We start from the raw sequence: 23,605 nt of genomic DNA on the forward strand, positions 1-23,605 counted from the left end.
CTCCCTGCGCAGAGCTATGGCACAGGAGTGCAGCCCCTGCTCCTGGGTTATCTCCCGTGAGGGAAACTCCACGCCGCGCAGTGGGAGCGCTCCCGGAGCGGGGCGTGCAGCCGCGGGTACCCACATTTGGGCACAAAGTGCCCATTCAGGGCCACCCCCGTCGGCAGCGAGTGGCACCCACGTGGGGCTCAGATGCATTCGGGTAAACCCCCTAATTCCGGGGGACGTGAGGTGGGCTCTAGCGTACCAGGAGGTGTAGCCCGCCTTTAAGCTGCGGGATTTGGCCGAAGGATGCGGTGCCCGCCCCGCGTGGGAGCTCTCGCAAACCCCGTGCTCACATGGAGCAGGAGTTGATGCTGCGGGTTTGACATGGCGCTGTGGGCAGGGGGATAACAGACCCGGGAGAGAGGGGCACTTAGGGGCTCTGTCACAGTACATCAGGGTGGGTCCCCCCGAGACCCGTTCACCCAGGACAAAACACTCTCTTCGTGATGCCAGGGGTTGTACATGTGTCTGCAAAACTGTTTCACCTGTGATGAGTGTGCTGGCCAGGCTGCCCAGGTGCCTCAGGGATCACAGGTTCTCTCTGGCACCCCAAGAGAGATTATTGGGCCTGTTTGAGAAACCCCATGCTGATGATGTACCCCTGTTATGCACTGTTTTGTGCTGAGCTGCGCACAAAGGTCCAACGAGCTGCAGGAGGGAGCTGAGCCTTGCACCAGGGCTGGTGTGAGAAGGGGATGGGAGGGCTGGGGGTCTCCTCTGAAGAGCAGTGCACAGTGCCTCAGGCCACAGCGGCATTGCTCGGGGTTTTGGCACAGGTCTGAATGTTCCCTCGGCAGCACCCCAGCCTTTCATCTGGAGTCTCGTGCCTTCCTCCTCCTCCCTCCCTCACATTGGGGTCTCAGCTCCGCTTGCAGGACAGCCCTGTGTGGAAACCAAATCCGCAAATCCCAGAGGCATTACAAAACATGCCTTGTGTAAGTCCCTTCAGCCCTGCTCTGGTGCTTAGCTTGGCCCTGCCAGCTCCCCAAAATCCCCATCATGGTAAGAGCCTGGCCAAACTCCTCTCCTGGGCCTGAGCACAGCTCCATCTTCTCCACATCTTCATGCAGCTCCCACAAACCTTGACCCAAAGAATTAAGGCTGCAAGGACTCTCCTGCCCTATAGCTTCAGCATGCTGGGGCAGCCCAGAAAACCCATTTTGCCATCCTGCTGCACCCACATGTGGACTGACCTTTGTTTCTCCCACATCCTGGGGCTCCCCTCCCTATGGGTCTGTGGCATCTCCCTGGGGGTGGATGGCTTCCAGTTCCCAGAGCTCCGAGCAGTCAATCATCACTTGAGAGTATTGCAGAAATTTTGCCCATGTGTTTTTGTTTTAAAAGCTGAAAAGGGCCTTGTATGGATGCTCGTTTGGGAGGCCTCATAGGGGAGGAATTGGAGAGTCCCAGGAGCATCCTCTGCTGCATACCCATCCCCGCAGCCAGACCCTGCCCACATGGCTGAATTCACAGCAGGATCTTGCCAGGGGTTTTTGGGCAGAAGCTGGGGAAGAGACCTGTCCTGCTCGCCCCAGAGAGCAGGCTGGGATGGCAGGCTGCCCACCACCTGCCTCTGCCCCTGCCCCGTGCTAATGAGCGAGTTACACAACAAGGAGCTTTTATACTTTGTTAATCGGGTCCGGCATCCAGCCCGCCTCTCCACGCACGCTCTGGCTGGTGGTGGAGCCCCAGCTCCCTCCTTCCCTCTCCTCAGTTGCCTTTTGTAATGTTTTAATGGGGTTTCTTTCCTGGGCTGGGCTGACTTAATTGCAAAGCTGCAGTGAGTTGATGCCTTGTGACGGTCTAATCCCAACCCGGTGACTCTACAAAGCTTTCGCCCGGCTTCCTTGCTGCTCCACTCCGGCCTCACCATCCCTGCTTCCATCTCAGCTCTGTGCACTGACCTGCCGAGGACAGTTCAGCTTTTCCTCTTCCTGGTGAGTATCCAGGACATTTTTCAGCTGAAAGGACTGCGTTGAAGACCATCATCCAGCCCTCACTCAACCTGGCACCTGCAGAGCTTGAATTGGTTTTGATGCCTGGAACAAGGGGATGCCTCTCCCTTTCCCAGGAGGAGGAGGGAAAGAGGATGCCCCTGGGAAATGGATGAGCTGGAGCCAAGCATCCCTCTCACAGTCTGGGCTTGGAGCTGGTGTTACAGATAGGCAGGGGTAGATGCTGGAAGTAGAATGAAGGCAGCCCTCTTCCTCATGGATGGCAACAAGGTCTTTCATCCAGGCTGTGTTGGAAAGATGCAGAGAGGTTTACAGTCCAGCCTTGCTGTTGGTAGAGCAGTGAGACTTGAGAGTTTGGGAAACACTTTGTGGATGAGTATTTACTTTGGTAATATTATTTATTTTGGTAGCAGAAATAAAAGGATGAGCTGGCTGCCTGGCCAAAGTTGGATGCTCACCTCTGCCAATGTGAAGGTGGTCTGAGACTCTGAGACCACCTGAGTGAGTGCAGGCTGAGATGCTCCCAGCCCGAAGAGGAAAGGCAGAGTGAGAAAAACATGTGAAAGTATCAGATGATCAATACACAGATTTTTAAGCTGCTTTTGCAAACATCCCTGGTGTTTCTCCAGGCTGCTCAGGTTCCTCGGGCAGGCAGAGATGCAGGCAGTAGATGATGGAGTTGAGGAGGGCTGGGGGTGTCCTCTGGACACCCACTTCTGCCCCCATCTGTGCAAGATGTCAGGGAATGGGGCATAAGGGAGGCCGTGGAGACCATTTGGATCCATGCTGATTCCTCCTTCCCTCTGCCAGTGTCCTGCTGCTGACAGAAGACAGAGGACAACATGTCTGCAGTTGTGAGTACTGTCCCCACACTGCCCCATCCTCTGGGCTCTGACCATGCCCTCCTGCAGTGCTGGGATGGGGTGCACGGGGTGCACCTTAGTCCAAGCAGCACACAGTCCATCCCAACCCCAGTGTGTGTGTGTGGAGCCTCTCCCCTTCCCTGTGGCTCCCAAGGAGACTTGCAGTGGGGCAGGGAGCTGGGGGGCTGTCTGGGGAGCCCCCACATCCTCTCCTCCCCACAGACGGGCACGTTCCGGATCGTGTCGGAGGAGGAGCAGGCGCTGCGCTCCAAGCTGGAGCGCCTCACCACCAAGGACCACGGCCCCGTCTTTGGGAGGTGCGAGAAGATCCCCCCACACACCCTGCAGAAGGTGAGGAGGCTGTGGGGAATGGGGGACAGCTGCAGCCCGAGGCACCTGCTCCTCAGGGGCCAGAGGAGACTCGACTGCCTCTTGCACTGGTGGGGGATGCACTTACCAAAATGTCTCCAAGCTGGGGATTGAGTGACCCAGCTTTCCTGTCCTCCCTCAGTTTTTGGGTGCCTCCTCGACCCCCAGGGTGTTTTAGAATGTGTGTGTGGCATCACTGGGTCCCCTCTCTGCTCCCCCCAGGCAAAGGATGAGCTGAACGAGACGGAGGAGAAGCGGGAGGTGGCGGTGAAGGCGCTGCGGGAGCTGGTGCAGGAGCGGGCGGGCGGCGAGGACGTTTGCCAGAAGGTGGCTGAGAAGGTGCAGGAGAGGGACGACTCCTTCTTGCTCCGCTTCATCCGTGCTCGCAAGTTCGATGTCCACAGAGCCTATGACCTGCTGAAAGGTGGGGAGGGGTCCTGGGCTGTGATGCCATGTGAGGACGAGGGTACACATCCCCCAGCAGCTCCCAGTCCTCTCCTGGTGCCTCCTAGCCCAGACTGGACTGTGCTGGCAAAGCAGGACCCTGACATGGGAAGGGAATGAAGAGAGGGGATAAATAGAAAAAGTCAGGGTTTGGAGAGAGGGTATGAATAGAAAAAGTCAGGATTGAGGGGCTTGGAAGAAGCCGGGATGGGGAAGGAAATAAATGAGGGTGACAAGAGGCTTCCTGCAGCACCAGGACAATCCCACTCCTCACAAGTTTACTCAAACAAAATGGAAAAAACCCTCACATTTGGTGATGGTTTCGTTCATGTAGCAAACCCAGCTGGCTTGGGCTGCATCCCCTTGAGACCCCCATGCCCTGTACATGCCCCACACTCCCCCCTCTGTACCCCTGTAAGGAGCCAGTTCTGCACCCTCCTGATGCTTCTGTGCATGGTGCCTGGGAGGCTCTGCACCCCCCTGGGGCACCTCTAGGTCTGGGGACAGGTTTGGGTGCTTGTGGCACCCTCTCCTCACACTGGGAGTGACCCAAAGGCATGGAGGGGGAACAGAAGAGCAGCCCAGAGGGTGGCTGCTGACTGGAACCTGCCTGTCTCCAGCTCTGCTCTTCTTTGTGTCAGCTATGGGGATAATGAGTTGCAATTATCAGTGCTGGCTCTCAGACGAGCTGTTTTGTTTGCCTGCATTTTCCCAGGATGAAATTCCTTATTTCGTGCCTGCCGGGTGCCAAGAGAGGGTAGATGGGGGTTTTCACCCAAACAGGGAGGAAAGGGGGAAGGGAAATGAGGGGGGAAATTACTTTATCTGCTTGTTAAGGTGTTGGAAAGAAAGCAGGCGTGGAAGGCTCCTGGCCAGGGGAGGGGTAACACCAAGCATGCTGGGGCTGGTCTGCTGCTGAGCTTCTCTTTTCCCCTTTGCTGGAGGAGACCTGACCCATGTGGGCCACGGACAGAGCTTTCCACAGCTCTTGGGCTCAGCACTGACATCGCACCATCATTAGCCCATCCTGTCTCTGGCAGCTCCCCCAGCTTCCCGAGGCTGGGAAAGCAGGCAGTTTTGCAGTTGTTGCCTCTCTCCAGGCTACGTGAACTTCCGCCAGCAGTACCCCGAGCTGTTTGACAACCTGAGCCCCGAGGCCGTGCGCAGCACCATCGAGGCCGGCTACCCCGGCATCCTGGCCAGCAGGGACAAGTACGGCCGGGTGGTGATGCTCTTCAACATCGAGAACTGGGATTACGAGGAGATCACCTTCGATGAGGTGAGCCCAGCTCAGAGGCTGCTCCCACAGCAGTGGTGCTGCTTTTGGGCTTGTCCCGCTCGGCACATGTGAGCACATCCTCCTTACACACACACGTGCATCCGTCCAGCCATACAGGTGGAAGTAAGTCTGTAGCACTTTGGATTTATCCTTTGATGGAGCCTGGGAAAGTATGGTCTATTGATACTTCTACCCTCTCAGCCCCTAAATTATCAGGCTAGCCCAGAGATCCGAGGCTTTGAGGGGAGGAATATCAGGAGATGGCAAAGATTTCCAAAAGAGGCTCTTACCCCAATATATGATGGTTCAGCTCTCTTTATTCTGTGATGTCCTTGGGGAGAGCGGGGCAAAAGAGGGCGAACAGGAAATGTCAGGGGTTTATCTAGACTTTGGGCAGAGAGGCCTTCTTGGCTCTCCAGCAACCCTGTCAGGGCAGGAAGGAGGGGTCCAGGGTTATCTGATCAGAGTCACAGGGGTCCTGGGGAATGGGGAACAGAATGCCCATGAGCACAATGTAACAGTCTACCCTAAAGGATGCAGTGCAAGATGCATGCCAAATTCAGGGTGTGCATCCCTCAGCCCATGTAACATGGGTTGCAGAAAGGCACCACACCATTAAATCAAGGGCACAGGAGGAAACTGAGGCCCAGGGCATGAAAAGGGTTTCTTGGCAAAGAGGTTCCAAACACGTAACTCACAGCTTCTCATGGTTTCCTTTTCTGCTTAGCTCTGAATCTGGTCTCAGTGTATCACTGATCCAGATCTGATGCTCATGACTTGAAAACAGAATGTGGTCACCCCCTCCCTGCTCTGAAATCTGGGGGCTGGCTGTGACAAGCAGGCTGGAGTCCAACAGACCCTGGATAACGCTCCATGGGACTCTTCCTGAGTACCCCCTAGGGTCTGTGGGAGGTGAGACCTCATACAAGACCCTGCTGTCTCTCCTCTCCATTAGATCCTTCGTGCCTATTGTATTATCTTGGAGAAGCTACTGGAGAACGAAGAGACCCAGATCAATGGGTTCTGCATCATTGAGAACTTCAAGGGCTTCACCATGCAGCAGGCATCAGGGATCAAACCCTCAGAGCTCAAGAAGATGGTGGACATGCTGCAGGTGAGGTGGCAAAGTCTGCACCCAGCAGTGGCAGAGGGGACCCTGGGGAAGCAGGGAGCTCAGAGAAGGGAGGTGGGAGGGCTAGCAGGGTTTGGAACAATGAGAAAGCATTGAGGAGAGGCTCCACCACCCTCTCCCTGCCTTGCCAGCTAATTGGCTTAACCCTGAAAAATTTTGCCCACCCCATCTCCCTTCTCAAATGGCTAGCCAGAAGCAGTACTACCACTTCTTGCAGCATCCTCGGGCATGGCCTGGAGGGCTTTCCTCATGAGCCTCTCAGCCCAGCCCAGCCCAGGCTGGACGGAGACTCACAGACTCCTGGAGACTCCAGAATTTCTGCCCTTGGACCAAATGCCAAAGACACTCGGCTCTTCCCAGGGGAGGTCCTTCTCATGGAGTAGGAGCAGTGAGCAGTCTGAGAGGCTCTTCAGTTCCCTGGTACTCCTGAGGCCAGGATGGTTGATGCTCTGGGTCAGAACAGAAAAGGGCCATCAAATAGAGAAGGGGACATGGAGCGAGGGGAGCCGTGCAGTGCTGGTGTATCCAGTGCTGCCTGCTCAGATCTGGGCAAGATCTGAGCAAAGGGAAGATCACCATCTGTAACCATCTGCATCTGGGTTTGGGATCCTAGGACTCCTTCCCAGCGCGGTTCAAGGCCGTCCACTTCATCCACCAGCCTTGGTACTTCACCACCACCTACAACGTGGTCAAACCGTTCCTGAAGAGCAAACTGCTGGAGAGGGTGAGTGTGGGGAAGGGACCTGCAGGCAAAGGCACGTCCTTGGGTGAAACAGAGCAGCTGGGGAGAGCTGCCCTGGTCCTCTGCTGAGGGTCACTCCCATCTCCCTCCAGGTCTTTGTGCACGGTGAGGAGCTGGAATCCTTCTACCAGGAGATCGACGCTGACATCTTGCCAGCAGACTTTGGTGGCAACCTGCCCAAGTACGATGGCAAAGCAACTGCAGAGAAGCTCTTTGGGCCTCGCATCGAATCTGAGGACACGGCTCTCTAAAGCAGGAGCCTGCTGCCCTCCCCTGTACCACAGCACCAGAGGTGGCCCTCTAACCCCAGCCACCTCCCTCCTGTAGCATCGGTCGAGTGACTGCTCGTGCTGAAGCACCCTGGGTGCGTTGCTCCATGCCTGTCCCTCCTGTCCCCTCTCCAGACAGAGGGCTGTCCCTCCCAGGCACAGATCCTTCCCTCCAGAGCTGGTGGAGAAAGGAGGCCACCAGCTCTCTCCCACAGCATTTCCTGGAGCTGCAAGGGGAGGACAGGAGAGTGTGGGCTTTGGGAAGGGAGGGCTACAGTGAGGGAGAAATAAAGCGTTTAACAGCAGAGCTCTGCGGTCGCTCATGGTGAGGAACAGGGGCACAGCTTTTTGGGTGCTGGCTGTACTGCTGGTTCTAAGGAGATCAGGAGATCAGTACCTGCATTTGGCAGGAGACTCCTGTCCCCTCATCATTGGAATCAAGGAACTGCCTATCTCCATCCTCCCTGCATTCCAGATCAAGTCCCTTTCTTGTCTGAGAAAGGGCCCCCAGCTCTTTGTCATCTGCTCTAACCAGGGAAGAGAAAACAGAGGCAAACAAAAACCCAACCAGGGTCCCAGGTGGAGCTGTCTCCGCCTAATTCCTGCTTGGGCAGGGAGGAGAACAGAAGCTGCATTAGCCACTGAGACTAGGAGATGGATTTCAATCGCAAAACAATTGAAAGAAAAGCAGAATGTACCCTCCTAAATCCTTCAAAAGCATCAGCACAGTTGTTTCTCCTAGCATTGCACTGTGAAAGGGAGCTCATTTGGGGAAGCCCCACCAAAAGTCACCATGGAGGGCAAAGGATGGTACCTGTGCAGCAAACAAGCTGCAGCTGACACTAATTACACCTTGCTCAGATGGGGAAGAGGAAGGAATAAGTAGCTGTCCCAAGCAAGGGAGTCTGTTCTGGTTCATGAACTAGGCATCTCCTCCAAAAAGCCAAACCCATTCCCTGACCATCTGCTCCCTTGGCCAGCAGCAGGGCTCAGAGAGGAACAGGTTCCTGGTCTCTGCCCAGGTTACCTTCTCCCTGAGCCTGGTCCCACAGTGGGTCCTGTCCCACCTCCCAGGGAGGGAGGGACTCCACACGGGTCCTTTTCATCAGCCAGATTAGCCCCCCCCACCCAAAGCTGGCTGAGGTGGAGGGTGCTGACAAGAGCCACATTCATCAGGGCCCTGGCTCAGGCTCAAACCAAACAGGACAGCGGCTCTGAAGCTGCAGGGAGGACAGGGTCTGTCTGGGGTTAGATGTTTGCTCCAGCCTCAGCTGCTTGCTGAGTCCATGCATGGAGAGTCCCAAATCCTTAGGCTGTGCCAACTTTGTGCAAGAGTCCAGAGACAGAGCAAAAGGCACTTCTCCACCTCCTTTGGCTCCTTTCTGCACCTGGAGCCATCCCAAGGAAACCGCGTGTGACAACCCTGCAAGCATCAGGCCAGTGCAAACACAACAGCACAGCTTGCCTGGGAGGCAGAGCAATTGCAGCTTGGGGAAACAGAACAAGGGGAAAAAAATCCATTCACATAGAAGTATCACATTGCTGCCCAGGGGTTTACATTGGGATAGTCTCAGCTCTTGGGAGGTGCCCATGGCTGCTCACCACTCCTGTGACAAATTGTCAGCCAGGAGCTTGCTTTGATGGGGAGACAGAGAACAGCCCAGCAGAGCTGGGAGCTGAGTGACTGACCAAGGCAGGAAGGAGTCCTGGAGAGGATCTAACAGCTATCTCACAACAGCCAGTAAATTACAGATGTAATTTGCGTCCCACAAAGCACCCAGTCCAGCCGCCCCAGCAGGTCACCAGTCCCAGTTACCCTCCACAGCCCCTCCCCTGGGCTGTAGGTAATAAACCACACAGTGGAGAGTTGTCAGGGGCAGCTGAGTAGAGCTTTTGCCAGGGCTTTTGTATGCTCTAGGCTCAAAGATGTCACTGTCCTGGCCAGAGATGCTGGTTTGTGTTTCTTCTGCCAGCAGCTCAAAGATTAAGACATGCACTTGCTCTCACATAGGGAAAAATAAATGTTCTATTCCACTGGCAAAAATAACTCTTTCAGTAGTTTCACAGCAGATGTGCTTTTTTAAACTGATGCTATACCCATTCTCCACCAGAGTGGCATCAAAGACCTCTTCTTGGCCAGAAGACAAAAAGCAACCAGGAGAGGCTTGAGCACCACGAGTGCTTGTATCACCTGCCCCCAGCCAGCTCCCCAGGCTGGGCCTCAGGGAAGACTGAGAGCCTCTGCCAACATATGGAACTTCACACACAGGCACTAGCTGTAGCACTGACTTCAATAAGTCCTTTATTTTTAAATAAAGAAACCCCACTGAATCAAAGATAACAAAATTACATTTTGTTTTGCAATGACTTCCATTTTACACCACACAAGAACAAAAATTAAAGAAAAAATCAAAGACAGTTTTATATATATTTATATATAATTTTAAAGGTAAACATCAGCAGATATAGAAAAATTGCATTGCTAGTTGCAAATCATTTCCCCTGCAGCTCTCAGCTCCAGAGAATCTGACTCAGAACATGGCAGCAGGGAGGGTGTCTCAATATACAGGCTTCTTTAGGGCAGCATTTAGAGATAGTTACAGAATATATTTTTGCCAAATTGAAAATATTTTCATAGTCAACTGCTCACCAAGAATACTGGCAGTCACTGTGCCTGTTCTAATACAGCTTCACGAGAAAAACAAGGGCACAGGTCTCCTCTTCCCAGGCTCTTTACACACCTTTTTGGCTAGGAACTTTCAGAGAAAGAGGTTATGCTTTCTCAGGAAGAATGGCTAGATATCTGTCACTGGGAATTACAGTCAAGCTATCATGTAACAATGACACAATTTGCCCCTTTGGAAAGGTGTTGACTTGGGCTTATAACAAATACAAATGGGTTTTATTTAGCTTTTTTTGTTTGTTTGTTTTAAAGACTTTCCAGTTGGCAGGGTCCATGAGATGGGTCAATATCCCAGCAGAACTATAGTGGAGATCCAAGAAGAAAATTCTGTATCTCCTCTTTGGTCGTGCAAGGACTTTGATTCCAATGGAAGCTTGTCAGTCAGACCAAAGCAAAGGGGCTTTGTGGCACCTTGTACAGGTGTTCAGCATAACTCCAGAGACCTTTCCAGCACAGCATAGAAAGCTGGCACTGCTTTGACTCATTGATGGCACTTGTGCCTAAGCTCCCCTGACAGCTGAGGCAGTCCAGGCCAGTGTCACTCCCACTGCCAGTGAGAAGAGGGTACAGTAACAGGGCACCCTCCCTTGGCTGGTGCTGCTCTGAGGCATTCTAAGCTTGGAGAAAAATCATAAAGTCAAGAAGGGCTGTTTGCTCTTCACCTAGAAGCCATGGAAGAGACACTGCTTTGAGTCACTGTGGCTCCAGCACCTTCCCAAATGAACCAACCCACATAAGGGATACGGACACATGGAGTGTGACTCGAGCCAGACACAAGATGTTCTTCACAAGTGACATACACAGGCAGCACAAGGCTCAGGCCTTCTCTGGTCTTACAAAAAAAAAAACCCAAAAAACCCTGAAGGATTTAATTAAGCTCCAGACAAGCATAGTATTTCCAGAAAAACTTGGAAGCAATCCAGGTGACTACACTGGCAATGAAGTCCTGAAGATGGTACTCGCTGCTCTCTCCTTTGAGATGTATCCACTTGAGCAATTTACCTCCAGCTATGCTGCTGGAGTGTTAATACACAAAAACTTTGGGATTGCAAGACAAGTCACATATCAAGCAAAGCAAACCCTGCTTCTATGACTCAATTCCTACTGCTAAAGGAGCAGAGAGCTGAAAGTGATCCACTGCTTATATACATTATTTTCAGCCTTGAAACTGACTGTAGCCAGTTGTAGGCTGCTCACAAAGGTCCTTGAAGTCAGCATTCAGTTGTGCTGTGTGCATCACTGGTGTGTCTCAGTAATAGTGTCTGAAAATTCATTTACCAAAAAGCAAAGCCCCAAAAGCTCTGACAGAGCTGTTAGTGAAGTCTCTAGATATGCTGATGTCAAGGGAGGAGGAGGAAAAGGGCAAGGCACCACGTGTCAAAGGGCTGTGGTCTAGGAACTTGTGACAGACCCAGGACAGATGACACACAGGTAGCTTGGCTAAATTCAGTACTGGAGTTAATAGTTCCCAACATTTTTACTTAATGCCCTGTCTTTGTAACCATATCTTCATAAACAGGAACTGCAGAAAAACACTCAGGAAAAGGATTGCAGGGAAGTTCACTGTTTGCCTTTACGGTGCAACTACAACACTGCCAGACCCACCTGAAAACACCTTGATTTAGAACAAAGGGACAATTAAAAATGCTGGCAGAGCTCTTGTAGTGGAAGCTGAAGTTCCTTGTGTTCAGTCAGAGCAAGTCTGAGCTGCTTATTTACCATCTTCCAGAAAAATGGCAATGGTGATGGCTGGACCAGCCTAACCATCAAAGAGTAATCGTTCTGCAACTTGCCGTCTGATTGAGAGGGTCTCAGGGTTCATGTTCAAGTGCTACTTACATTCAGTGATGGGGAAGGTGTGTTTACCATGAGACCACCCGTGGAAGAGCTCTCCTAATGATTTTTCTAATCCCAGTTTGAAACTAAGCAGAGCACATGTCAGATTGACCATGTTGTAATCTCAAACTGCTCTATCAGACCACACTGCAGTGATCTACAAGTGCACACTTCAGCAGCCTCATGTGTTTTGACAAGAGATGAAAGACTTCACCTCTAACACTGAAAAATTCAGAGTGCATTTAAGGCTGGGTTCACTGGGCAAATAAAGACCACCTGCCCACATAACAAGAGTAGTATTGTCTTACTTTGGGAGATTGCAGTATTTCAAATTAGGACTGGACAAAGCCTCATGTGTCACTAGGTATCAATTATCTATCATTGTCAGTAGGAAGATTTAACAAATAATTTAGATAACATGAACTGCAGCTTAATTCTCTCCTCTCCTAGTTTTCCAAGACCTCTAAGTGACTGACTGCAAGTCTGAATACAAGTCTTGGCTTTGGAAGAAGCATCAAATTTGTTGAGATGGAGAGAACAGATTGTTTTTTTTTTTTTACACTGCTTCCACCTACAGGCTTAATAAGCTGAACCTCAAGCTCCAGAAACCTTGCACAAAAAAGCCACAAAAGTTGTCCTTCCCCAAATAAGCCAGACTCAGTCAAGTCACAAGTGATTTGAACAGTTTTAGATTCAAGTGCAAAACCAGGGCAAAGGAGCAAGACAGAGACCCACAGTACTTCTGTAGTGGAGAATTTCAGAAAGCCCACAGCATTGGCACTTCTGAAGAATGAAGGCTTGGGTTGTGGGTAGGAAGGAGTACTCCTCAGAAAGGCTCTCCAGGTTTAAAGAAAAATCTCTATTTGATTAGACAAAGCTACAGCTCCTGCTGCTTTGAGAACTGTCCAATTGCTCACCTCATTTTGGGAGACTTAGACACCTAAATTTATACTGTATCTATTTGATGTGTACATGTGTTGTTTACACTCCACTTCTGCTGAAGTGAGAAGATATTTAAGTCATACCCAATGAATATTACATGAACACTACTTAAACAAAAAAACCTGAAATGCCTTTTATGACATACTTTAGTGATGCAGTATGAATAAGAACATAACACAGAGACAAGATATCCATCAGCTAAGAATATCCTTGCTAACTGATGCCCTAAAATAGTTCTTAAGGAACAGCCACAAGCACAGCCAAATCTTGCTGTAGCTTTACTTAGTTTCATCTTCTCTTTGAAGAAAAAAAGAAGCCCAGATTTACTGACTAGGAGAATGTGCAGATAGCCACAGTTCATCATTGATCACAGGCCAAGGTGTTTGGCCTAAGGCAAATGAAAGGAATTTCCTGATATGACAATGCATCTTTGCTACAATAGTTAATTATTGCTTTGTTCAAATGAAACCCCACCTACTCAACCTACTGAAGTTCAGGGACAGGACAGTCCAGGAGGCTTGTTCCCTAGGTTTGTTGATCCAGACTGAAGACTTGCAGCTTGTTTCACCCATAAGCTATAAATTAAAGTGCCTGGAACACAGACCAAGGCTGGAGCAATAAAGTGCTGATGAGGGAAGTTGTGACAGGAAAAGAACTTCACTGACACTGATAAAGAAACCCTATGGATGGTTTAACAATACTACATTACTGAGAGAACAAACAGTAAGGGAAAAAAAAAGATTTTTGCCACTAGTTTCAGTCTCCAGATTGTCATGGGACAACTTTCCTTTAATAACTATCTTGGCACAGACCATAGCTGCCACTTGAGGGAAAAGCACAGGTGAGTAGCCAGCTTTCCTGCAAACAGCTTTCACACTTCACTTTGCACATTAGAACTAGAAGGGGATGTCTGGTTGTGGAAAATAAATTCTAGTGAGAAAGAGCCCAGTGTCTTACTGGAGCCAGTAATCCTACAGCATTACACAGATCTGGAAGTAGTCAGCCATGCAAAGATGTCACTTCAGTTGCATGAGGCTGGGGACACCAGTTCCACATCAACTGTAAGGCAAGTCACATGCCTCAAACCCACTTAATGCTCTGAAAGCTAATGAGAAGAATTTTGGTATTATTTACCCTGACATAAGGGGAGTAAATCTAAATAGATACACCCTACTCCCCCACCAATTAATCCCTAAGAGAGAACAACAGCTCTCCATAAAATATTCTTTCAAGCAAATTGAGTGCACAGAAAGGAATCTGCAGATTCTTAATCATGGGTTTCCATTTGGAAGCCAGAGCCAGTTTGAAAAGACCCAGGTCAATCAAAGAATCCAGTACTGAGAAGATAACAGTATTTAAAAGGAGGCAAAGATGACAAGAAGGTGACTGATCAGGTCCTGAAGTGAGAAAATGTTTACATAGAAACATTAACTGGCATTACCAGGCTGCAACTTTTCTCTACTTGGAGAAGCAGCATAAAGCCAGCCCAATCCACTCACACCTCCAGCATGGAAAAGTTGAATATTTTTAAAGTGATTCACTTGTGCAAGTGCATTCCTAGGTTCTAAAAGGTTTCCCTTGAGATGGTGCAAAGCTGACACTACACTTGCAGTCAAGCATCTGTTTTTCCAAGCTACACTGTAGTGGCTTACAGACTGAACCACACACTGGCTTGTGGCTTGGTACAGGGGTTTTTCCAGCATCCAGACAGAGAAGAGAGCCACAGTTATCCCATCATCTACACCTAACAAATGCTGCAGATCAAGTTTTTGACCAGCAGGTAAAGAGATTTTGACATATGAAACTTCTGCTATATTAAAGCAAGCAGTCTTTAGCTCAGTAGCCCTGTAACAAGCTAAAGACAGCAACCCAATTCTTCAAGCAGAGCAGTAAATTACAAATCCATGTGACTGGATATCCAAAGAGGCTCTGACCAGATGTTAACCTCTTCTTTAACTCAAAAAAACACATTGGTGATCAAACCCCAGCCATAGGATATCAAGGAGAATGGAAACCTGAAGCAGCAGGTGAGGGAACAAGATATTCCCAAACAGAGAGATATACTGAAGTGATCCAGAGTCTTTGGGTCGATTACTCCTGGCCAGAGTCAGCCTGCTCAGCATCTGAGCAGTGAGGCTTTGTCTTCTCCCACTGGCAGATGGCATTGGCATACTGTACCACGAGCTTATCCATCCAGGTAAGAGGTTCTGGGAACAGCACAGACCCCTCAAAAAATCCCAGGTGGCCTCCATGAAGGGGCAGCACATGCATGACATTCTCTTTTTTCTCTGTAAAAGAAAAGAGGCAGAAAGTTCCAAGATAACATCTTCAAGCTGAGAATGAAAGCATCTTGAGTTGCCAGGACAAAGGCTGCCCAAGAGGTGCTGCTGACTGGGCCTAACAGCAATACCTGTACTGCTGTAAAATGGTCATTCTTTAACAAATGAGCACCTTGAACTCACATCCACTGGAACCAGGACTGTTTGCATCATGTCAAGCTGCACTAAGCTCTGACAGTACATCAGCCATACTGTTGCATGGACAGTGAAAAACTCTCTGTGCTTGCTTCTGTCTGAAAGCAGCTGGGGATAAATCCTCTGCTCACAGCCTCTGACCAGGAAAAGAATGAACCCTGCTTCCCTCCCTGTGCACCCACTCTTTGTGTGATGAAGCAGCAGCAGCTCCCTCTTCTGAGCTTCTAAGTGTAGCTGAAGCTACACTTGCTTGAAGACAGCTCAACTTCTTTTGAGGGAGAGATCCCAGCTCAGTGCCAAGTGACAGAGCCATGCATGCACTGTCCCCATTTCATCAGCAAAGGGGAGTTATCTGTGCTTCATCCAGACTGCCACTACCACCCATCTTCCTACTAAATCCCAGTGAGCAATGGAGATGTGAAGAAACCTTTTTCATCCAAGAAAGAACTGCTATCAACAGAAGCAACAGGTGCCTGAAAGGACTATAGATCTTCCTGCTCAGGATTAGCCTTGTTCTAGCAACTGGTGACTTAAAGAGGCTTAGCACACCTCTCACAGCATTACAGATGTAAGGAGGCAAGTCAAGCTTTGAAATCCTCTGAAATCAGGAATTGTGATGTGGTAAGCTAGGTGTAGGTACACAAATATGCCCAGCTTGAGGAGACTGTTTGAGCATACCTGAAAGAGCTCTTGGAATTGATAGAAGACTCTCATGAACGAGAGGGTCATCAGCAGCATTAACCAAAAGAAGAGGAACATAGATCTGCATCAAGAAACATGACATGAAAAAAACCAAAACAGAAAGGGTTTAGTATTTGAATGTCAATCTACCAACTGTAAAAGTATCGTAGCATAATTCAATTAACATCTCATTTCAGAGTTAATTTTTTCCTCTAGCCCAATTGTAAGAAAGAGGCAGAGAGTGAGCAGACTGAGTCCCCATTCTTAGAACTGAAATAACTACACCCTTTTTTCACTCTGCATTGCTCTGCACATCAGGCAGCTATTGCCAACTCTGTTATGGACACCTTGGTTAAAGTCCAGGAAACTGTCTTGGAACATCTCCATTCTCTGGTTCAGTAGAAAAAGGAGGAATTGATCTCAGTTACACTTTGGCAAAACTTTGCTCAAGCATCTGCCATCCAGAGAATCCAGTAAGCCTTTCTTCCTTGAAGGTGCAGGCTCCATGCAAGGCACCCATTTCCCACGTTATCCTCATACACTCAGAGCAGCTCAGCTGAACATGTGCCTTTGTCTCCATCTCTTGGGTGCTATCACCTGCCAGAGTTATATGCACTTAAGAGCCCAGAGAATTTAGCCCCAGTTTTAGAGATAGCAAGATCTGAAATCCCACTCCAATATCCTGTGCCTGATTATTTCTGAAAATCACAGCTAAAACATCTGCAGGTATCAACAAAAAAAAACCCACAGAGTACTTTCCTTCCAGTGCAAGAGCAGTCTGCTGCAAGAGCTTACCTTGTGCAAGTAATGCAGGCAACTTTCCTCTTCATAATACTCCTTCAGTGAGCTGTAGCCATGGAATTTCCTGAAACAGAGCAAATTGTCATTAATATCACCTGTTTCAGTCATGTCACTATTACTTTTAAGTGAGGACACATGCAGAAACAGGAACAATGACTCAATTTCCATAGATAACTTTTTAAATACCCAGTCTCTTTGCAAAACCGTTTGGCAGCACATGCCTTGATGGTTTCTGTGCTTTCTCAAACATTCTGAGAGCATGGGCAAGTCAAACATGCAAAATGAAGACTAGCAGCCCTCAGGGTGTTTCTTTTAAAACACCCTGCTCACTTAACTGTACACATGGATGAAAAAAGTTAGGATTTTGTTCATCTTTCCTTAAAAGTCTTTTCAAATACAAACCCAGCACAGCTTATAAACCTTAAATTTGCTGGATATGTTCCCCAGAATTTACTGTGGTTCTACTTTGCCAAATCCCTTCACACCGTCCCAAACCAAGAATTCAGTAAGCCTATATTCAAATGCCTTTTTGTTTAATATAAGGGACAACATAGATGTTGGTTCAAACTAGAAAGGCCTTGGGGATGGAGGACAAGCAGGGAGATTTCCCAATGAATGTTTTTTTTATAAGCAGCCAACCATACTCCCAGTTTGCCAAAAGTGTCATGGCTTTTTAGCTAACACTGTACAGCTTTATTTTGGAAAGGGTCAATGCCTGATACAGAACATGCCATGGTGTGAACACTGCCACTTAAAGTGCTATATTGTTGTCAAGGACACAGGCAGTAACAGGCTACTGCTTTTAAAGCAGAGCACTTAATTAGGTGTTAGTATGACAAATAAGAAAGGTTGCATTATCTCAGCCAGCCCTATTGTGTATTGAGAAAGCAGAAGTGTTTTACAGGCAGAAGACTTTTCAAAGAGTTATGGAAATCCATGAGCAATTCTGAGTTTCTTTCCACATTCCCCTTTTTTGTTGCTAGAGCTTGGCAGCAGAGCTGGCCTCTTCCTACCTTAGTGGAAAGTAGGAAGGTGCTGCAGGTTCAGGTGTTACCAATAAATGAATGCCTCCTGGATGATTTTAAAGAAGATGTGACTGTAAACAGTAAGTTTGTGTTTTTCCTCTAAGTTTTCCTTAATGTGGAGGCAAGCAAGAATTTGAAGTTGTGTTCACTGTATTTCAGCAGACTCCTACAGTCCCAGCAAGGGGCATGCAAGAACAACACTTGAGAAGGCACTTGGAGTTCTGCAGGGGAGCAGAGAATTGCCCTTCATACCTCATAACGTTATCATCAATCTGCATAAGTGATGTTGCTGTGTAGAGCTTGCCCAGATCAGCATCTGACAGACTTTGTGGCTTCTTCATGTTGTTATCTCCAAAAAGAACTTGCCTGCAAGAGTGACATCAAGAATTACATCCAAATAACACAAGGGCAGCAAAACCATGACCTGTTCAAGGACAACTGAGTTTATCAAATCTGACAAGATAAGATTAGAAGTGGGTTACATAAACATGAGGCTTCCTTGGGAGCAAAAACAGCTTGTTTGTCCACTTACCTTTGCAGCAAGACATAACAAACCCCAGTAGCCTCCTTGTAGGAAAAAATGTTTTCTTTATCTACTGAAAAACTGCATGAGAGGGCCCTCTTAAAAGAAACTTCCCAGAACAGAGCACTAAGGGTATTTGGACTTGAGGCTACAGGTTAGAGGGAGGGTTCTTTGGCTTCAGCCCAAACCTGTGGGTGGTTTGGGTGAGAGCACCAGCAATATTGGGCATAGCATCTCCTGCACCATCTGGTTCTAAAGCCCCCCAGCACAGACTTCAGGCTACCCCACACACAGAAATTACTCAGAGTATTCTCTTAGCAGAAAGCTATTTACTATGGACACTCGTCATAGCTGGTTATTGCCCTCAAGGGAGGATGCGTTTCTTTACCACAACAAACTTCTTCCTGAACAAACAGAACAAATGCCACAAGTTGGAAAGGGGTTTTTAGTCCCTTTGAGAGGCAGCTGCAGGTCAGAGCAGGAGGCTAGGTTTGATTTGGGCAAGATAGAGCACAAGTGATTATGGAAAAAGTTTACTTAACACACTTCCCTTCAAGTCAGCACCAGCTTTTTCTGGGTTAAGAATTCAAGTACACTTTAATGGGAGCTTACCTAACTTCACTTGTCAAATTTGTTCAAGTTGTCTAAATATTTGTAAACCTGGAATGAATTATGTGGATCATCCTATACTAGCTACCCTCCTTCTACAAGTATTTCATGCTGCACTGGAGCGTAAACAAAGAACCAAAGTCTGAAGCAATACATGCTCCTTCGATTAAATAAGTCTTAAGATATTTTCCTCCTTTCCCCTCAGTCAGGCAACTCCCAATACACACAGATGAGGATGAGGTACTTTCTTGCCTAGAAAGTACCACCCAGAGAACTTTTGATGGGGAAAACACCAACATCGAGCATGTCACCTGTGTAGCACACAAATGTCTTTTGTTATGCAAGAACCACGGATCAGCAGCAGCCACACAAGGATCCTACAGCACACTTGCACTCCAGGAACAGCAATGTTAAGTGTTTTACTGGCTACATGCTCTCTCTAGAGGAACAGCTAGAAGCCAGAGCTACAGGTTTGACTATTTGCTTATTTCATAAGCAGCAACTCCATACAGAGGATCTTGAAGATTAGTCCTACCTCAGGTACGTGGCAGAACAAGAGGCTCCTTCAATAGGGAATTCTTTGGCTAGAAGTGAAACAGATGCAGAATACTCCACTTTGAAGTCTAATTGCAATGTTTTCCTGTGCATGTCTTGTTCATTCATTAAACAAGTTTCCACAGAACATAAAAAGACAACAATGTCTTTCTTCTAACAAAATGGCCAAAGCTTATTTGTCTATTTTACATATAATGAGTATAATGAGATTGATATGGGCTCACCTTCTCTGTTTGTTCATTTAAAGATCTAGCAAGGAACTTGTGCTAAACCTTTCAGGAGTCCTATTTTAAAGGACCAGGCAGACAAATCCAATACAACAATTGACCCAATCAATACTGTCAGAGTGAGTGATGTACTGCAGTACCTGTGAGAAAGGATGATCTTCTTCATGTTGTCTGCCATGAGGAAGTTATAAAATCTTCTGCAATGGTCCCACTGCATGAAGGTTTCCTGTGCCCTAGAAAAAACACAGCAGAACAAACAAAGCTGTTAATGGAGCTCTTGAAAGATCAGATTAATACACTGTTAACATCTTATGGCAGCCTGGGGGCTGTGTAAACAAACCTCCAGGCCTTCTCTGCCACAGCTTAACCTTTTCCAGGAAATTACTTCCACTTTGATGAAGTTTGTTAGTATCAGGAAACAGATCTGCAGTCTCATCTTGCAGAATGCAATTAGCAGTTTTGATCGGAGCATTTAAGAGCCATCAATCAAGATCCATAACACTGACAAGAGGATTTTAGTATTCCTTTGCAGAAGTTCAATGTAATTTACATAATGGCACTTTCAAGGAAAGGGCTAAAACCTGTTGCTCAACTGTGTTGTCTATTGTGTAATACAGCTTTGCAGAGGAAATAATTTGTGCAAATGTTTCCAATATGTACAGATACTACTATTATTGTTTCAATTCATTGGCAGGAACTGTAGGAATAAATACTAGCTGCAGCTGCAAGTGGCATCTGAGCTGAAGTCTTTACAAAGCAGAAGAGCACTTCTCAGCTTATCTGTTGTTAAAACAGAATTTAAGCCATCCAGAGTTGTGAGAGCTCTGCCAGATACCAGCACTCCTTTGCTATGCAGGGTCATGGGCAGGTTAGAGCTTTACTCCTAGCAGGGTTTGCTGTTGCTGAGGGAACACACTATCATTTACTGAGAGACTGAAGAATGCTGGGAGCAGTTTCAGCTACTGAAGCTCTCCTACCACTTAAACATTAACATACCATGAGAACCATTGTAGATTTAACATGACCTTCCAAGCTACAGCCTGCAAGTCCCCTACCAGGCAGGAGCAACCTGTTTTCTTGGAATTAGCCATGCTGGAGAGTATGGATTAAAAAAAAAAAAAAAAAAAAGACAAATCCATTACCTTTTTGTCTAACCAGGCTATACCTACCACATTTATGCCAGGGCAGGGGCATGAAAGAAGATAGGAAAATGCACATTTCTTTCTTCACAAAAGGTTTTCCAAGCAAATCTATTAAGTTATCACAAGATGTTTGAAGTTAAAGTTACTACATTTCCCTGCAGCTCCTGTGTGTACAGCAGAACTCCTAATATGAAGAGCTGCAAACGTTAAAGAAACCACAGGCAGCTTCCAGGATTTTGAGGACTGCCCAGGTTTCAGAGCTGAGGGCTCTCCTCACAGCCTGTAGCTACGATGAAGATACATTCCACAAGATCAAGAAGCAGAATCAAGTCTATGCAGGCAGAGATTAAGGAATAAGGAGTCCTGTCCCTGTTTAGCCTCAGGGAACACATTCCCTAGACTGTGTTAATTCATTAAAGAGTCTCATTCTTCTGGCAGCTCCTAGTATTGATGCTGCTCTGGAAAGGCTTTCCTGTTTGAAATCCTTGGTTCACCTTGCTCACTAAAACTTTTTTCTTTTGCTTATGAAAGTTATTTGGGAAATAAATGCTGGACAAGCCAATATTAAAAAAATGGAACTGTAAACTAACTGGTTATATTATCAGGGTAATCCACTTCCATGTAGCCCTGAAGGCTGAAGCCAGCTATTTTCATGTACCAGACCAAGCCCAGGAAGGCAGTGGCTTCACCATTCTAACCTGGAGGTGCTTTAGACCTCCTCCCTCCCACTTCTGTAACCAGGCAAAAGGCCCTCCCCTTCCTCCTGTCTTTTGCTCTGTAGAGGTTGCTTTCCCCTAGTTCTTCAGCTAATTAGCACTTACAGCAGATGTGGGTATTAGGAAGGGAGACAAGACCTGAAAAGCCTTCCTGCTGGCTGTCCAGTAATACAGAGCAGATGTTTTGTGGCAGGAGGTTTGCTAGGAGATGTTTACCCAGCAGGTGGAGGCAAGAGCTCAATAATCCACACAGCCCACACCATGGGGTACAATAAACTCAAGGGAAAAAAGAAACCAAAAACCCAGTGAGTTGTTTTTCCACACAAATATCCAAGTGGAGAATTGTTAATCAGGTTGTCCTTGCCATGCAAGCATAACAGCATTACTCACAACAGCAATTTGGAGATCAAGAATACAATATTGCATAATTGGAGAAGATGAACCAACTGGACCTCAGCCAGATATTATCCCTGCAAACCCTCTCTGATGGTTGCAATTAAGGAGCTGGCTTCAAGATGCTCTGTGCTCTATGCCAAAACCCCAGGACAGCTAAGAACATTTTACTTGAAACAAAACAGAACAGCTGTTCCTGTAGCATCTGTTCAGATTTTAAGGGTGTGAACTATCAGCAGATTATACACTTTTTTAGCAGTAGTCACATCTGACCTCAAAAGGGATTAGATAGCTGGAATATTACAAACATGTCAAGCTTTTACTCACATCTTAGTGCTTCCAGAAAAGCTTTCTGCTTTTACCTGTAAAACCCCGATTCATAAAAGGTGTCCTCAGACTGCTGAATAACAAGCTGGTCCCTACACAGGCAGGACATCATCAGCATCAACAGTTCCAGCTACCCTGGCCCGGCTGTGAGGCTGAATTCCATAGCAACCCCCTTACAGACCTGCCACAGTTTCACCACTCATATCAGCCCAAAAGATCTTGATCCAAACACCTGAGTCTCAACAGTTCCTTTTGGCTTGTAAGTAGTAGTCTCAAGGCTCAAAACTGCAGGTAAATTACTGCAGAGTCAGCTACACCTTAGTGATTGTACAGACAGTAAAAACTGAAAACAGCAGCTTAGCCAGTTACAGAGTTTTAATCTTCATTACCTGTGCATATATGGAAGGGTTAAAATACATTACTTGAGTCCAGTTTTTGAGCAGTGCAAGTGAAACCATCACAGCTCCTAAAGTGCCACAACCTTGTCTTCCAGGCAGAGAAACATTAATATTTTCAGACTTTAGGGCTGTAATACTTTTCCTCCTTCCCTTCCCCACTCCTATAACACAGCTGCAAGCACCTTCCATCCCTTGATCACCCACAGCACTGTTTCAGTGACACACATTTAGAGGGGAGCACAGACTGACAGAGACTGTGCTGTATCTTTCCAGTCTCCCTGGGTAAGAGCTGCCAGATGAAACTGCACACTGAAGCCAAACAAGCTATTACAAACCATGGGATATTTCTCAGAGTGATGAGACAGTGTAAACTATTGCTTGCAAACCTGGCATCAGCTCAGCAGCTGGTCACGCTACCCAGCCTGCCTAATTACACCAGGAGGCACAGGGAATACCTCCTCTTCAGACACTCCAGCCACGAGACAGCAGCACATGCACAGTCCAGAAGCTGCCAGCATGTACCTGGCCAGGTACACAAAACCTGTTTGCACTGCTGACAAGGTTTACTTGTGCTTGCAAATCAACAAAGCTTCAGGTGCTCCTTCAGGAGGCTGCCATCCTACACAATCTGTCAGACCTGTTCAGTGCAAGGGAAACATCCATCTTCACCTTGCCCTTCCAAAGATCTGCTCCCTCCTGCACTCCCAGAAGAGAGCAGCACAGAGAAGACTTCAGACCCACCTCAGTGCACTGTACCCCTGGCACAAGCTGACACAGCACAGGACTCGCTCCTGGTTGGCCTGGCTCTCTCCCAGGTATTTGCACACAATATTTCCACCCAGGCTGAAGCCCACAACAATCAGCTGGGTCTGAGGGTAGGTCTTCTTGATGTAATTCACCATGGCACCAAATTCCCAGGTGCATCCTAAAAAGAAAAAGAAAGTTAAAAAACATCATCTAATATATTTAAATTCTGATTTGAAGCTTCAGTTGTATGCTTTGAATTCAGCTTCTTACCCTGACTTTTCAATAGCCTTAAGGTTTTAATAGCTCTGATTCACATGTGTTCATACATTTGAGTCCTGTGGAGTTTAGCTCATGCTTAGTTCTGACAGAATGCCAAAGCAAGATGAAATTTAGTTGCTTAAAAATCATGGTGACAGTTAACATGACAA

The 23,605-nt window shown here is 47.7% G+C and overlaps 2 protein-coding genes across 4 annotated transcripts in view; one reads left to right on the forward strand and one right to left on the reverse strand.

Moving 5' to 3' along the window:
• Positions 1-21: 21 nt before the first annotated feature.
• On the forward strand, positions 22-7,405 carry RLBP1 (retinaldehyde binding protein 1). Of its 2 annotated transcripts, XM_021537390.4 has the most exons (8): positions 22-1,982; positions 2,811-2,854; positions 3,086-3,214; positions 3,455-3,656; positions 4,777-4,955; positions 5,911-6,069; positions 6,701-6,811; positions 6,922-7,405. In XM_021537390.4, the coding sequence occupies exons 2-8, from the start codon at positions 2,843-2,845 to the stop codon at positions 7,078-7,080; spliced, it is 951 nt and encodes a 316-aa protein (XP_021393065.1). In that variant the 5' UTR covers positions 22-1,982; positions 2,811-2,842; the 3' UTR covers positions 7,081-7,405. The 2 variants fall into 2 exon arrangements, with proteins under 2 accessions (XP_021393065.1, XP_085445012.1); XM_085588886.1 differs by having other exon boundaries at positions 22-2,854.
• A 1,966-nt stretch (positions 7,406-9,371) lies between these two features.
• The window catches only part of ABHD2 (abhydrolase domain containing 2, acylglycerol lipase), a 38,415-nt gene continuing 24,181 nt past the window's right edge, over positions 9,372-23,605 (reverse strand). For both annotated transcript variants that reach the window (XM_021537621.3, XM_085588882.1), the window contains 6 exons: positions 23,172-23,355; positions 19,595-19,687; positions 17,793-17,906; positions 16,510-16,579; positions 15,712-15,796; positions 9,372-14,847 (listed from right to left, as the gene is read on the reverse strand). In XM_021537621.3, coding sequence (XP_021393296.1) covers positions 14,651-14,847; positions 15,712-15,796; positions 16,510-16,579; positions 17,793-17,906; positions 19,595-19,687; positions 23,172-23,355 — 743 coding nt within the window. In that variant the 3' untranslated portion in view covers positions 9,372-14,650. The remainder of the gene's footprint in view (positions 14,848-15,711; positions 15,797-16,509; positions 16,580-17,792; positions 17,907-19,594; positions 19,688-23,171; positions 23,356-23,605) is intronic.

Source organism: Lonchura striata, chromosome 10, assembly GCF_050655825.1.
Source record: "Lonchura striata isolate lonStrDom1 chromosome 10, ASM5065582v1, whole genome shotgun sequence".
Lineage (NCBI taxonomy): Eukaryota > Metazoa > Chordata > Aves > Passeriformes > Estrildidae > Lonchura > Lonchura striata.